Source organism: Fusarium redolens (assembly GCF_020744475.1).
Source record: "Fusarium redolens strain MPI-CAGE-AT-0023 chromosome Unknown BKA55scaffold_10, whole genome shotgun sequence".
In the NCBI taxonomy this organism is placed as follows: domain Eukaryota; kingdom Fungi; phylum Ascomycota; class Sordariomycetes; order Hypocreales; family Nectriaceae; genus Fusarium; species Fusarium redolens.
This window is the reverse complement of record NW_025763673.1, coordinates 953154-969118: the sequence shown is the minus strand read 5'-3', so window position 1 is coordinate 969118 and position 15965 is coordinate 953154. Positions and strand designations below refer to the sequence as shown.

Here is a 15965-nt window from a genome sequence, read left to right as displayed (position 1 = left end):
GCCCAGCTTTATGCCCAGCTTTATTTGTTGACAACGAGCCAATAGGTGACATAGGGTAACGTCGTCAACGTGGAGTCACGCGCGTTGAAGGCAATATGCAATTGATTTGGTAGGAAAGTAGATGCTCGATACCTAAATTACGGAATCAGTATAATGAGGCGAAATACCACTTGGTAGTAAAATTCTATCTTTACACGCAAGAAATGCGGCAGTGAGAATTGCATACCTAGAACTCATCTGGCAGGATATTAGCATAGGCAGTTTGGTGGAAATTTTGACTTGGATGATGGATTCTAACCAAAATCCCGCTATTTACCAACACCACGGAAAACCCCAAGAATTGCCATGTTTCTCGCACCACGACTCAGGACCTACAGTAACAACGACTTATGGGTATGGCAGTTGGTAGAACTACGCTTTCCCAGGTTGGCGAATGAGCTCTCCGGTGACAGATGAGCGAGTCCAAAAAAGGCGAAATCTCATTATTGATGAAGCGCGACAGGACAGACCCCATCTGCCACAAGATCCACCCGTAGTATATAGCTTAATTCCCCGCTGAGACGCCAGGGGTAACTCAATTTCAAGTTCCAGTAGGCTAGTGTTCCTATTGTGCCTGTAGATTGTCAGTCAGGTCGATATGAAAGGGCAGACGCTCGGTCATACAGAAAAGAACAATAAAGTTATCCTTTTGTCGTCATGGAATAGAAACAACAGTCTACCTTTATTTAGTAGGGCTACTCAACGCATCTGCAATGCGCTGTGCCTCATTTCAATGGTACGGGGAAGCCTTGATGACGGAGATGGAGGAAAGGTCCCCACATGGCGTGATCTAACGAATGGCTGTGCACACATAAAGTCACGTGCTTGCTTGTTGTTACCTCTTCGCTCGCTCGCTCGCTTGCTTTGCCTTGCACTTTCCACTTCTTACACGGTAGAGCTCTGCGATGAGCCTGGCGCAGCTATCCTTTTACTCAGCAATCCTATTGGACTCACAAGCTGTGCCTGTCTACAGGGGTCCTTTTCAGCTGCTGACGCCTCCCTTCCCCGCACGAGAAATCCCGCAAAGATGTTGCTGCCCAAGTTGTCAGTGATGACAATCCGTTTGTCGTCCCGACTCATCGATCCGAACAGAAGCCATCTCGCTGATACCGTCATATCGCGCAACAAGGCCAAGGTGCCCTCTTCAAAGTGAAGATGGCGCCTCGCTGGTTTGAGAAAGTCGAATCCAAGGCCAAAAAGCTGTTGTCTCCTTCGGCTCCTTCACCATCACCTTCGCCGACACCGTCTCAGCCTGCATCTGAACCAGCAGCTCGACCAACATCTCAGCCAACGCCTTCTCCACCCACCTCGACAGATTCCTCAACCTCACCGCTGCCGAATCTACAGGAGCGACTTTGGAACCAGGCCTACGACGAACTCAAAGCGAGCGAGCCCAAACTGGTCGAAGCGTACGAGAAGATCCTATCAGTTGGACTTCACCGAAAGGACCCGAGCTCTGTTACTTGCGAATCAACGGAAAACGAGATAGAGGGGGCTCGTGAGACAAGATGCCGCCAAATGCAGCAGTTAGTCCGGGATGGACTAGACCGGACGCAGAAAGCAGCGTCCATCAAGCGAGGAATCGATGAAGGCTTGCAAGCAGTGCAAGCGGTGAGGGGGATAGTGGACAAGGCGATACAGGCCGCACCGGAAGCCGCCATCGCCTGGGTTGGCGTCTGCCTTGGACTAGAGGTGTGTGATCAGCTTTCCTAACCGAAGAGAACGGTGGATGATCCCCCCTCTAACCGTTGCTAGATCCTTTCGAACCCCGTCACCGAAGCACGCTACAATCGCAATGGCATCGCCTACGTCCTGTCGCGAATGGAGTGGTACTGGAACCTGGTGTCCCTACTTCTCGACGAGAATAAGGCAGAGCAATCCTCTGCGGGACTGCGAGTCCAACTGGAGAAGCACGTCGTGCAGCTATACGAGAAACTTCTCTCGTATCAGGTGAAGAGCGTCTGCCTTTACCACCGTAACTGGGCTGCCGTGGTCTTGAGGGACGTGTTCCGACTAGATGACTGGGCTGGCCAGCTCGACGACATCCAGAAAGCCGAGGCTGCTGTTCGAACAGACTCGGATCAATACAACACTGAACAGAGCAAGATCTACCTCCGGAAACTCACCGACACCGCAAGCGCCTTGGAGATGAATCTCCAAGGCATCCATTCGGCCATCAAGGATCAAACACGACAGCAAGAGAAGAGATACCAAGACGCCAAGTACGAGAAATGTATGCAGGATCTGCACGTGACTGATCCACACAAGGACAAGAAGCGAATCCAAGACACGAAGGGTGGCCTGCTCAGGGACTCTTATCGCTGGATTCTTGACCACGCCAAATTCCAGCAATTTCGCGACGATCCACAGAGCCGGCTGCTCTGGATCAAGGGTGACCCTGGCAAAGGCAAGACCATGCTCCTGTGCGGCATCATCGACGAGCTTGAGAAGGGACCTAACAGTCTCCTTTCCTATTTCTTCTGCCAGGCGACTGAGGCTCAACTGAGCAATGCAGCGTCTGTGCTGCGTGGCCTCATCTACCTCCTCATCATCCAGCAACCATCGCTCATCTCGTACCTCCGGTCCAAGCACGATGTTACGGGCGAGAAACTCTTCCAGGGCATTAATGTCTGGGTGTCTCTGGTCGAGATACTCACAGACATGCTGAAGGACCCGACTTTGAAAGATGCAGTCTTGGTCGTCGACGCCCTCGACGAGTGCATTACCGATCGACCCCAGCTTCTTGATTTCATCATCCAATCGTCGTCCACTCCTTCGTCCCGCGTCAAGTGGATCATATCCAGTCGCAACTGGCCAGACATTGAGGATAAACTTGACATTGCGAAGCAGAAGGTCAGGTTGCCCCTCGAGTTGAACAAGGACTCAATCTTCAAGGCTGTTGATACGTACATTGGATACAAGGTGGATCGATTGGCATGCCATAAGAAATACGACAAGGAAACAAGGGACGCTGTCGAGAATTACTTAACCTCCAATGCCGATGGCACGTTTCTCTGGGTGTCCTTGGTCTGTCAAGAGCTCGCAGGTCCCAATGTCCGAAAACGGCATACGCTCAACACGTTGAAGTCATACCCTCCGGGGCTTGATTCGCTCTATGATCGAATGATAGGGCATATCGGTGATTCGAAGGATGCGGGCCTCTGCAGGGAAGTCCTGGCCATTGCTTCGGTCGCATACCGACCTCTTACCTTGGACGAGTTGAAGGTTCTTGTTGTGTCGCTCGAGGATCTCGACCAGGACGAACTGGAAGAAATCATCAGATCCTGCGGTTCTTTCCTGACTCTTCGAGAAGGTGTCATCTACTTTGTGCATCAATCAGCCAAGGATTTCCTGCTTAACAAGGCATCCAACTCTATCCTACCCTCTGGCGCCGCGCACCAGCACCATACCATCTTCTCGAGGTCTCTGGAAGCCCTCTCGGAGACTCTCGAACGCGACGTTTACAAACTGGGCGCTCCAGGATTTCCTATCGATCAGGTCTCGCCACCCGACCCTGACCCGTTGGCTTCGATACAATATTCCTGCGTCTTCTGGGTAGACCATCTCGGTGACTCAGAACCCGGGGCGAAGATGAGTGACAAGGACCTACAGGACGCGGGGATCGTCCATGACTTCCTTCGAAAGAAGTATTTGTATTGGTTAGAATCTCTCAGTCTGTTACGCAGCATGTCGGAGGGGGTCGGGGAAGTACAGAAGCTCGAAGCCTTAGTAGTGAGTTGTTATAAATTCATGTACAAACTGGAGACGTTCTGACATGTTAGCAGAAAAGCAAGGAAACGCGGCAACTAACGGAACTACTTCGGGACGCGCGTCGCTTTATTCTTTCCCACAAGCGGGCCATCGAGATTGCTCCATTACAGGTCTATGCATCAGCACTCGTGTTTAGTCCCACCCGCAGCCTAATAAGAGAGCTCTTCGAAAAGGAAGAGCCGAACTGGATCACGCTCAAGCCGAGCGTGGAATCAGACTGGAATGCATGCCTACAGACGCTCGAGGGCCATGGAGATTGGGTGAGCTCGGTGGCCTTCTCGGCGGATAACCAGCGGCTCGCCTCAGGCTCGCACGACAAGACGGTCAAGATCTGGGATGCAGCAACGGGCGCGTGTGTGCAGACGCTCGAGGGCTATGGAGATTCGGTGAGCTCGGTGGCCTTCTCGGCGGATAGCCAGCGGCTCGCCTCAGGCTCGCACGACAAGACGGTCAAGATCTGGGATGCAGCAACGGGCGCATGCGTACAGACACTCGAGGGCCATAGCAGTTTGGTGTTCTCGGTGACCTTCTCGGCGGATGGCCAGCGGCTCGCCTCAGGCTCGGACGATAACACGATCAAGATCTGGGATGCAGCAACTGGCGCGTGCGTGCAGACGCTCGAGGGCCATGGCGATTCGGTGAACTCGGTGGCCTTCTCGGCGGATGGCCAGCGGCTCGCCTCAGGCTCGCACGACACGATCATGATCTGGGATGCAGCAACGGGCGCATGCGTACAGACACTCGAGGGCCATAGCAGTTTGGTGTTCTCGGTGACCTTCTCGGCGGATGGCCAGCGGCTCGCCTCAGGCTCGCACGACAAGACGGTCAAGATCTGGGATGCAGCAACTGGCGCGTGTGTGCAGACGCTCGAGGGCCATTGCGATTCGGTGTTCTCGGTGACCTTCTCGGCGGATGGCCAGCGGCTCGCCTCGGGCTCGGACTCGGACGACAAGACGGTCAAGGTCTGGGATGCAGCAACTGGCGCGTGTGTGCAGACGCTCGAGGGCCATGGCGATTCGGTGAGCTCGGTGGCCTTCTCGGCGGATAGCCAGCGGCTCGCCTCGGGCTCGGACGATAACACGATCAAGGTCTGGGATGCAGCAACGGGCGCGTGCGTGCAGACGCTCGAGGGCCATGGCGATGGGGTGAGCTCGCTAGCCTTCTCGGCGGATGGCCAGCGGCTCGCCTCAGGCTCGGACGATGACACGGTTAAGGTCTGGGATGCAGCAACGGGCGCGTGTGTGCAGACGCTCGAGGGCCATAGCGGTATGGTAAGCTCGCTAGCCTTCTCGGCGGATGGCCAGCGGCTCGCCTTGGGCTCGGACAATAATATAATCGAGACCTGGGATACGGCAACGGGTGCGTGCGTGCAGACGCTCGAGGGCCATGGCGATTCGGTGAGCTCGCTAGCCTTCTCGGCGGATGGCCAGCGGCTCGCCTCAGGCTCGGACGATGACACGGTTAAGGTCTGGGATGCAGCGACGGGCGCGTGCGTGCAGACGCTCGAGGGCCATGGCGATTCGGTGAACTCGGTGGCCTTCTCAGCGGATGGCCAGCGGCTCGCCTCGAGCTCGTGGGATAAGACGGTCAAGGTCTGGGATGCAGCAACGGGCGCATGCGTGCAGACGCTCGAGATTGACCTGGTGGTTACTCACCTTTCATTTGATCCGATGACAAACTCTCTCCTCTCTACCGACATTAGATTTCTGAACCTGGATCTCCCGGCTCTACCGCCTGCCATCGATGATCAGTCGACTGACGCAATCTTATGGGGTTTTTGCCACTCTGACTGGGGTATAAGTACCGACGGTGTATGGATTGTAAAAGATGGAAAGCGGATGCTTTGGCTACCTCCAGACTATCGAATGATGGCAAAGGCTCAGGTGGGATCAACGGTCGCTATCGGCTGCCGTTCAGGCCGTGTACTGGTGATGAAGTTCTCTTAGAGCGGAGGCAGGCATAATTCCCTCATTGGTTACAAGCAGCCCTACTCAAGAATTATTGGCAGAAACGCATTGCGTTTCCTGTTTTTGACCAATCATCATCTAGCATTTTCGCCCCATATTTCCCCGATAGAAACGCACTGCGTTTCTTGTACTGCACTCATGAAATTAGAAAGCCTAGTCCTACATACCAAAATCAATTCTACTAGAATTGATTTATTTTGCCCCACTTTACAAGGGGTAGACTTGATTTTTGACCAGGGGTAGACTTGAATTTACTAAAGTCACTAGTCGCGGGGTAGCCTTGAGTTTCGCTGGGGGTCGACTCTGGTCTGTGATTGGACCAGGGTTACACGTCGAGATTTGGCCATACACAGAACGTACCATCCACAACCCCTCTTTCGGCATAACCCCTCTTTCGGCAAGCAAAATAAAAAAGCCACCACCAAAAATCAACAACTTCACTTACACAGAACTTGACCGAATTGATAGAAATCCGTGAAATTTTTCGTTTCATAAATCATAAATAGGGTTTATCTATTGTACTCTGGTTTTTTTCGCCACCCGCCGCGACCGCCTGAGTGGTTGGTGGGGTATGTTTTCCTCTCTGACTTCGATGACAGAACCAGCCTCCGATTCTGACTCTTGCTCGCTTGAGGAGACAAATTCCACCCCAACAGGCATATTTTGAGTCGCCCCTTCTGGTATGCACTCTTTACTAGCTAGAGTCTCTCCAAGAGTCATAAAACGTTTGTTAGGATTCGGCACCGCCTTCCTCTTCTTCCCTCTTTTCAGCCGAGCCAATTCTTCCTCTAGGCTGGCAATCCTCTGCGTATGCGCCGCTACTGTCTGCTGTTGAGCTTCAAAGCCCTTGGCTATCACGTTATACCGTCTCCGCGTCTTTGGTGTTTTGTTCAACCCAAGGTCACGAATTTGACGGCTCGTCTGTGGCGTATCGTCCGAGCCAAGATACGGCCTGGGTTCAGGAGTCACTCTTGGGCTGCCGTTTGGCCCATCTTGTTGGATTTCAGGGTGCCGTAACGCTTTCGCACGTGAAATTGGCCAGTTCCCAGTGACCCTCCAGCCAGACAGTATGTTCTTCTTGGTCATTCCAACTCGGCGAGCCTTGGCGTAGGCCCTGATGAAATTGACCTTGTCCATTGGAGCGGAATCAGTCAACGAAGCGAACCTTTCCAACTCTCGTCGATATGCAGCCTTCGACGCATTAAATACTCCATTGTCCAGTGGCTGGAGTCCATGAGAGCAGTGTGCTGGTAGATAGCAGCAATAAACGTTGTTCAAAAAGCACGTGGCCATCCATTCATCCTTCCATCATTCAGCACTGATCTTGAGGTGGGGAAAATAGTGAACATACTGTTGCATGGCTTCCATGACCATCTAAAATGATCAGTCTCGCATCAGAGTCGTCGGCAGGCGTAGTCTGGGGCAGATAAACTCTTTCAAGCCATTCAATGCCTATGTGGTCATCAGTCCACCCGTTGGGCGATGTTATATAATACCAGTCTGCTATCTGCTTGAACTCATCAAGAAACCACTGTTTCTGGAGCTGTTTCCCCTTGAATATTATGCCAGGAACTAAAGCGCGGCCGTCAGCAGTGATGGCTTCGATGAATGAAGTCCAATTCCGAGTTTGTGGTCCCTTGAGAAACGCCTTGCGCTTCGGGTCCGCGCTTCCAACGACCAGGCTATCTAGACCTGAACCCAGAGGGTTAGTCGGCCAAAACTCAAGCATTGACAGGGAATAGAGGTGAATGCTTGCCGAAACCAGTCATAATACCCCCCTCATCAACGTTGACGGGGTTTTCAGGCTTGATCCAACCATATTGGCCCTCCCTGATATCAAAGTACCAATGAACCGCTCTAGGTGTGAAAGAGTCAAATCTCTTGGCTTCTTGACGTCTACCTATCTTGGTCTTTAGGTCTGCGCGGCGATTGATAAACTTGGTCACCCAATTACGTCCCAAGTCGCGATGTTCGCCCTGCTGTCTCAGCAGGCCCATGACGCAAGCGCGGATCTGACTGTGGGACGGAGCATAGCCCAAAGACTCCTGACGGAGTATCCAGAAAGCGAGCCTATCCTCTTGGCTCTTGGACAAGCGTCGATAAGGGTGGACCTGCTCTTTCACGGCCCCGCGGCTGTTAAGTCTGTCGATTAGAGTACTCCGAGGCACTCCCCGTCTCTGAGCGGCTTGAGGAGGTGAAAAACCATTATCAGTAACATCCAATATGGCCTCTGCCATGTCTTCCTCTGTGTATTTCCATCGAAGTCTTGACCTAGGCATTTTCATATGTTGTCGCAGATAAAGGCCAAAAAACACAGAAAAGAGCGGTGAAGAACTTGATGATCGAATTAACACTATTTCCATAGCACGGTATGCATACATCGCGTACCCCGCACAGCCTTAGAGGGCTACAATCGTTAACTCCAATCATTTCTATAATCAGCAAAGGCATTGTCCTCCAAGTATCTATTTATTTTGGCCAATATTTGTGTAAGTGAAGTTGATGAGTTTTGGTGAAGCTTTTTTTATTTTGCTTGCCGAAAGAGGGGTTATGCCGAAAGAGGGGTTGTGGATGGTACCGCGTAAAGCTCCTGCTCAGACTTCAATCTTTTGTGCTTCGAGACATTGTGCAGACCGTATTCGAGAACCAGAACCTCCCGACGGGTCAAGGCATGGCAAGCAATCTTTTCACAGAGCTGGGCTGTTCCAACCCTATATATCCCTTTGTTCTTCTTCCAGAGTATCGACTCATCGTGTGCCAACCGTGTCAGTATGCGTGTTTAGCTGGCGAAACGGCCACACATCTTTCCCAAAAGCATGCCGATGTAGATCTGGGAACTCGACGCCGACTGACTACGGAGATTAAAATGATACCGAACGTGCTGCGAAGTCGGACTGAGCTACCCCAACTGCAGTATCCACCGCCAACGACCGAGCCCATCTCTTGTCTTGCCCCACCAAAACTCGACGTACTGAAATGCCGACAATGCAATAACTTCAACGTCCGTCAGCTGCAGGCGATGCAGGAACATTATCGTAAATCTCATGGCTGGGTCAATCCTAGGAGTATAGGAAGGCCAGCAGAAGGGCTTTCATCGACTGATAATGTACCATGGATTGAAGGGGTAGCATGTCAGCGTTTCTTTCCTTCTCGAGAAGGCAGCAGATGGTTCCAAGTCAACTTCAAGACCAAAAGATGCAATGCAAGCGCACTGAAGGCGAAACGAACTCCTACAAAACCACAGGTAGCGCCTCGGGATCTTACATCCGAAGGGTCCACCCATCTACAACAAGTTATGGAACGGGAGGCTGGATATCAAAATGCTTTGAGCCAGCCTTGTATTACTGGCAAAAATGCTTGTAGAGTGACTTTCGCCTCCACGAGTCTGTGGTTAGACAGGACGCAATGGTCTTCTGTCTATCGGGGTTCCCGACGAGATGTACTGTGGGCGATGACGAGACCGCCTAATCGCCACTGCCTCACCATGTTGTTTGTATTGCGCAGTAGTGCTGGGTGAAAAAATATTTTATGAAACTTGATTGTTAATTATTGAGATGAGAGTTCTTCTCGGGTTTATATCTCTAGATGATTTCATCTAGGACTTTGAACTCTAAATCTAGGACTTTCAGTCTAACAGTCTAAACCCTGAAAGGAAGGGGGAAACACCGGAATTTCCAACACACCACAGATTATATCTTAGGACAGGGTGCTTTGGATGACACTCTAAACTTTGTGAGCCCTCGAGAAGATGAACAAAAGATATCCAGCATCATGGGAGCATTCGATTCTGTCATAGATCGTTGTGAGAATACGGTTCGCAGCACTAGCCACAACACCCTTTGCTGGCTACTTAGCTCGAGGCTGCAAAGCCGTCGAGAGTCCCCCTTCGCTCTTGTGGCGGAGAAAAATAGCGAGGTGAGGTACAGAAGGACCCAGAAACAATTCTTGGCCTTCGTTTTCCGGCTATACCGAATGGCGAGTGGCGTACGGCAAGATGTGACAGAAGCCAAAGTGAGACCGGAAATTTATGCTGAGCTGGATCGCATCTGGAATCATAATATCTGGTGCCTCTTTGAAATCTCTAAGGGGACCTGGCCGGCGATAGAGAGGCAGGAGGATAATCCTACTGGCCCTTCCCCCACTACATCTGGCGTCCTATCTATTAATGACGCTAGTGACGCTACGGTTCATGATGATCGAAGAACCTGTGCGACAGAAAGCGAAGAAGACGAAGAAGGTGGGAATGCTGATGTTGAAGACTGGGATCCAGACGAGGACGATGACAATGACGATGACTCCGAAGACGATGACTCCGAAGACGAGAACGACTGCGATGACTCTGGGTACTGGAGTAATATTGATGGACCCAGCGCCACGCCCTACCGAGAGATGTCCGCAGGAGTACTGAGAGGATCTACCAAAGTTGTATTCGACGAATTCCTCGAAATCCTGTTCCAGCTATGTGTCACGCTATGTACCGAGACTTTCGTTGACGGACAGCCAAGCTCTACGCTACTAGTGTACTTCAGCGGCGTTCTTGGCTTCTCTGCAGATTGTCACAGGTTCCAGCTCGCTCGGCAATACTGTCCAAAGCTTTCGGCAATTATTTATATGCAACGGATATTACTTCTAGAGCTAGCACTGCCTATGCGCGAATACACTACCATTGGTATTCCCCAACGGCCACGAGCAGCGCAGTTCGAGTCCCTGAACCGAATCCGAGCGAAGTACATGGTTTTAGGCTCGCAGTACCCGCTTGCGGAGTTGGTGAGCCTACTGTACCAATTAGCACGGGTATTAGGCCCAATACCAGTTTTTGTGGCCCGTGCACTTACCCCATTTCGACTTTTCCCGATCCGTTGAATCCTGAAATTCCAACAATTATGAGAGCCCCTTCAGCCGAGAGGACAGCGGCTACCCTATGGCTACTGAGGCAAGAGCTTTGTCAGCGGCGGGGCCCCACGTAGGGAGATCTCGTTCAGAGTTGTCAGTGTGCTGGCCTTCTGAGGTTTGGCCCTGCCCGGCGTAATAAATTTCATTCATTCATTAGGGTCCCAGAAAGCCACCGATCAGCGAAATCAACAGTCCAACTCCTATCGACGTAATTTTACAGTTAGCTTTCTGGCTTGATAACTCTTTTGTTGACCTTAAATTCTTTTTTCTTTTTTCGCTTTCGTTAAGGCTCGAATCCTGACGCGACAGATGAAACTTCCTCGCGGACTACCATGGGTTGCAACAATCGCATTGACTTCGTGCCCTCGCTTCCGGCACAGGAGGGACAAGGGAAGGGGCCCATTCCGCTTCCTGAGAAGGTATTGCCGTCCTAAACATTGTACTCTACCTGTGTATGTGACTAACGTACCATGGAGCCCGCAGTTATTGAAGAATGTAACGGCGAGATAGAATTTCGTGTCGTCAACAATGATGGTGACCGGGAGAGTTTCATCGTCCTGGGTGGGCTGAAATGTGTCTTCCAGAAGCAGCTACCGGAGATGCCTAAGAGCTACATCGCGCGCCTCGTCTACGATAGAGCTCACATGTCCATTGCCATTGTGAGGAAGCCGCTAGCAGTAGTAGGTGGCATCACGTACCGGCCGTTCAAGCACCGCAAGTTCGCCGAGATTGTCTTCTGCGCCGTCTTATCAGACGAGCAGGCCAAGGGCTACGGGGCGCACCTCATGTCGCATCTGAAGGACTACATTAAGGCATCATCAAATATGATGCATCTCCTGACCTATGCCGACAACTCGGCCATCCCCTATTTCAAGAAACAGGGTTTTACAAAGGAGATCACGTTAGATGACTCAATTTGGAAGGGGTGTATAAAAGACTATGAGGGCGGAACTCTTATGCAGTGCTCTATGCTCCCAAGGATTCGCTACCTAGAGGTAGGCCGCATGCTCCTTAAGCAGAAGAAATGCGTCCATGCCAAAATACAGGCCTTTAGTAAGAGCCACGTAGTCCATCAACCTCCGAAACAGTGGGAGAACGGCCTTACTCCCATTGATCCCCTATCCATCGACGCAATCCGGGCGTCAGGTTGGTCACCTGGTATGGACGAGCTGGCTAGGCAATCCCACCACGGCCCGAACTACAAGCAGCTGTTACATCTCTTAAATGACCTCCAGGACCATCAATCATCGTGGCCATTCCGGCAGCCTGTCAGCGAGGACGATGTCGCCGACTATTACGAAGTCATCAAGGAACCAATGGACCTAAGTACTATGGAGGCCAGGCTGGAAGCGAAGCAATACATAACACCTGAGGATTTCATTAAAGACGCCCGACTCATCTTTGACAACTGTCGTCAATTCAATGGTGGGGATTCGCTCTATGTGAAGTGTGCCAACAAGTTAGAGAAGTACATGTGGCGGCAGATACGCACGGTCTCCGAGTGGTCACATTTGGAGTAGTTTGATAGCATTACTTGGTTAACTTGAGGCACCATGAATAACTTTCCCGCCTGCGAGTCTGTCGGCGTAGACTGTACAGCACACAATCCACGCCTTCATGTTCTGCCAATGCAGCGGCTTCAAGTACGGCCATGCCAAAGCCCTGGGGGAACATTGTTGACTAGGAAAAGCCTCTTTGCCAATTGATCACAGGTTGGTCAGATGATAGGAGTGGTTGCCAGAGATGGACGCTGCACGAATGACAATCAAATTCGCGATTGCCACGGGTCCCCTCGATCAGAAATGACCCAGATCCCGCTAGTCCATTAAATTGATTAATACTAAATATAAAACCTTCGTAGAATTAAAGATGGGCACTGCGTCAGCCGCCAAAAATAAGAAACTGAACACTTGGAGGATTTGGGCTTCAAGTTGACTTGCTACTAACCTTCACGAGGACAAGGAGAAGAGCGATGACTAGAGCAAAAGAACAAGGCGAGATCCACAAGGGCTTGGCGAGATCAAAGCAAGAATTAGAGAGGTGTATGTATTTTTAGCTTCAGAATCCTTTGGGCATGGCCAACCGGGCGTAATAGACTTGTCTGTCTGTACAGTAGGGGACAACCAGGGAATAGAAGCCTAGAATGAGTTCTATAGCTATTAGGATTCGATTATCAAGTCACTGCATGAAGAGAAGCTCTGTGGGCGCGTGTTAAAGTTCGCCCTGTCAGAAATGATATTTCGCATGAGCCTTGGCAGGCCCCTCTCTATCTTCGATGTTCCACCCCCCATGGCCTGGAAACCGCGGGCAAACGTGGCAGTCGCATATCAAATTAGTGTGGTGTCCTTATCTTTTTACACTTTCCACTGCGGCAAAATGGGCCATCTCTTGAAAGCCACGCTACTCCGCTCTGCTTGGCGCTTGGTCAAGGAAGGGTTAATGCCATTCCAGGCTCAGACCCCCGTTGCTCTCCTCTTGGAATTGATTGAGAACATGCGGTCGTTTTCGCTTCCGTCTGTCCCCAATGCACCTAGACAACCAAGAAGTGCAGGTCGATGAGGCATGATTTGATTGCTCTCTTCAGGAGGAAAGAGAGAGGAGACAACATGGACTGACGTTTCGGTCCCACGAGGCTGGCGCGATATGGCCCCGATCTTAGAAATGATATACAATGATTAACAGGGTTCCACTGACACGCTGCATTTTGCTTCTGGGGCCCCACCACTTGCAACTCCCTACACTTGAACCCGAATGACACATTACAAATCTCTACCAAGGATCTGGCTTACCGGAGCTGAAACAGATTGTTTTCGCAGCAATCTTGTCTTCAGTATTCCTGCAAAAAAAAAGTCAGTGAGGCTGGCTTCATTGCATTCGCGCGCCCTTCCGCAGCATGGCCGTCTACATTCAGGCGGTTTGATCACTACAACGTGTTTATATAGGGCGATGTTCTATGCGACAAAAGAGACAATCTCCTTACCGACGGCCACATGATCGCCCCTGGTCAGCCACTATCCTGAGCGTCCGCGGATCTGAAGCCAACTGTGCTGTCTCGAAAATGTCTCCATCCTGGAACGTGTTTTGCCCTGAAAAGCAAACGCCTTTAACGTAAGAAATGGGCAGGAAACAAACCCGTGATATAGTTCAAGTGACAAAAATAGGGCAAAGTAACCTCCTGAAGTAAGGAATGCGAACTGTCCTTTCGTACGATAGTGAAAGGCAAAGTCTGGTGATATACTTTGAGTCCCGTTGCCTCAATGATGATCGCGAGATAAAACCTCCACTAGCCCTTGATAAGCAATTCCCTTCACAACTCGATACTTGAATTGCATGACAAGACGACATCAAGTCAAGTTCAATGATCTTAGGAATTATAGTGCATTTCATTACGAAAATCGCGCTCACGACCTTATGCTACATCTCGCAGCATTGGACTCCAATAATAGTTCCTGTCAACGGGGTAGCTGACTTGTACAGCTCTCTCTTATGATCATCAACTTAGTTCCTTCTTTCTACCAGGTAAAGACAGTCCGAGACGGAGAGTAAGTGTCTCTGAAGAAGCTTCAAAGATAAGAGTGTCGGGATGCGTTTGCTCTTTGGTAACTTTGCCATTCGATTGACTCCTGTGAATTACTCATTTTGTGGCGGAGGTGCGAATGTCGAGCGGAAAGGATAGAAGATTACTTCACTGCATTTTTAAAGTCGAGCACTGGGGGGAGAAGGACCCATACACGAGACGTACGGTTTGCCTCATAGGCCTGAATTATGCGTACCATGGCATTTCGAACCGACATTTACAGGGTTTGGTACGCCGATGTAGAAAGAGGTCTAGGAGGAAGAGTCGGAAGTTTGGAAACAGCTGGCCAAGCGCTATAAAAAAAAATGGCGTTAGCAAAGTGGGGGCGCGTCAGATAAATATCTCGGGCGCTTCGGCTGCCGGCCAAACCCGCTCGCCAGACATCTGCTGTGGAATGGCGGCAAAAGCCGGGGAGGAACAGAAACTGATGGCTGCCTGGGTGGCGAAATCTCAACGCTCCGACCCGAGACGAAGCAAATTTGAAAGTTTTTTTTTTTTTCTTTCTTCGAAAGAACGTGACTAATAGACGCTCGACATGGACGTGTCGGCTGCATGACTTGTAAGGGATTTCCCGGTGATCCGCCGGATCCGGTGATCTGCCGGATTATTGCCAACTTACATGGGCGACTTCAATCTAGCATAGCTCAACAAGCACTTTTCAAAATGCGCTAAAACTACGAAGATGATATAATTATTTCCTTAAGACTTATTTCAATTAACTTCGAAGTCATCAAGCCATCGCGGTCGTTTCCTGTTCCGCTGCGATCGCCCCGAGTCCCGATATGCCACCACTACCTCCCGATCGCTCTCGACAACTAAAGAAGGCCTTTTAGGCCGAGTTTTATGGCTGGGTGGCGTCGACGCCTTTATATTTGGGGTACTTAATGCTTCGTTGGGTGGCTTGAATAATACGGGGGGTTGGGTGACTGTGGGAAGAACGACGATGATTTCGTCCTGAATGCCCCCATTCTCTTCGAGACCATCTGAGCCATTCTGCCGTGCCTGATGCCTCGGTTGTATACTCCGCTGATTTTGCTTCTTCATCTCAATCCGAAGCTGCCGGTTTGCTTCTCTCTCAAGCTGCTTTGTTTCTTTTTCCCGCCGTTTTCTTTCCTTTTTCTCCTCCCGCTGCCTCTTCCTCTCTAATACTAGTTGCTTTTGCTCCTCTACTCTTTTCTGCCGCAGAGCCTTTTCAGTTCTCTTCTGGAGAACCTCCTCTTCCTTCTGCGCCTCCATTTCAATTTTCTTCTGGCGAGCTTGGGCGATCTTTTGCGGGCTAAACACCTGAGCTGAATTAGGATCCACACGATCAAAGATATAGTCTTTCAGGGCTTTACCACGCTGCCTGCGCTGTTTTTCACGGATAATTGTCTCACGGAGGCCTTGGTTCTCATGCCTGAGTAGTTCAACCTCGGCCTGAAGGCTTTCAAGGGTTCTCTTTAGCTTTCGGGCGCCTGTGTCAGAGCTGACTGAGGATTTCTTCACGACATGATCAACAAGTCGCCGTAATTCTCGTGCAGTAGGTTCTTGTAAAGCAACGGAGTCATCCAAGCCACTTTCCACATCTGAGTCATCGTCCGTATTCTTCGAAACCTGAGATAGGACGACGTCCGGATCGAAAGGCTTGAGACCCGTCCGTCTCCACCCACTGGCGATGTTCTCCGGAGTGAAAGAAGCTTCTAATGCACCCCAGAACAGGACCCAAAACTCGCGTTTGG

At 50.9% G+C, this 15965-nt stretch overlaps 4 protein-coding genes across 4 annotated transcripts; all 4 read left to right on the top strand.

The window, feature by feature from the left end:
- Window positions 1-637: 637 nt before the first annotated feature.
- On the top strand, window positions 638-4133 carry BKA55DRAFT_515590 (NACHT domain-containing protein; the record flags this gene model as incomplete). The annotated part of the gene is made up of 4 exons (XM_046188023.1): window positions 638-824; window positions 1169-1731; window positions 1795-3771; window positions 3825-4133. Coding segments are annotated over 4 exons (3036 nt in total), but the record flags the coding sequence as incomplete, so codon positions are not given.
- A 42-nt stretch (window positions 4134-4175) lies between these two features.
- BKA55DRAFT_515584 (WD40-repeat-containing domain protein) lies at window positions 4176-5756 on the top strand (the record flags this gene model as incomplete). Its single annotated transcript, XM_046188022.1, has 1 exon — window positions 4176-5756. A coding segment is annotated over one exon (1581 nt), but the record flags the coding sequence as incomplete, so codon positions are not given.
- A 2692-nt stretch (window positions 5757-8448) lies between these two features.
- On the top strand, window positions 8449-10640 carry BKA55DRAFT_514321 (uncharacterized protein; the record flags this gene model as incomplete). Its single annotated transcript, XM_046187962.1, has 2 exons — window positions 8449-9280; window positions 9478-10640. The coding sequence occupies 2 exons, from the start codon at window positions 8449-8451 to the stop codon at window positions 10638-10640; spliced, it is 1995 nt and encodes a 664-aa protein (XP_046048060.1).
- Window positions 10641-10668: 28 nt separating this feature from the next.
- BKA55DRAFT_617514 (Bromodomain-containing protein) lies at window positions 10669-12578 on the top strand. The gene is made up of 2 exons (XM_046196728.1): window positions 10669-11089; window positions 11147-12578. The coding sequence occupies exons 1-2, from the start codon at window positions 11003-11005 to the stop codon at window positions 12188-12190; spliced, it is 1131 nt and encodes a 376-aa protein (XP_046048059.1). The 5' UTR covers window positions 10669-11002; the 3' UTR covers window positions 12191-12578.
- Window positions 12579-15965: the final 3387 nt, after the last annotated feature.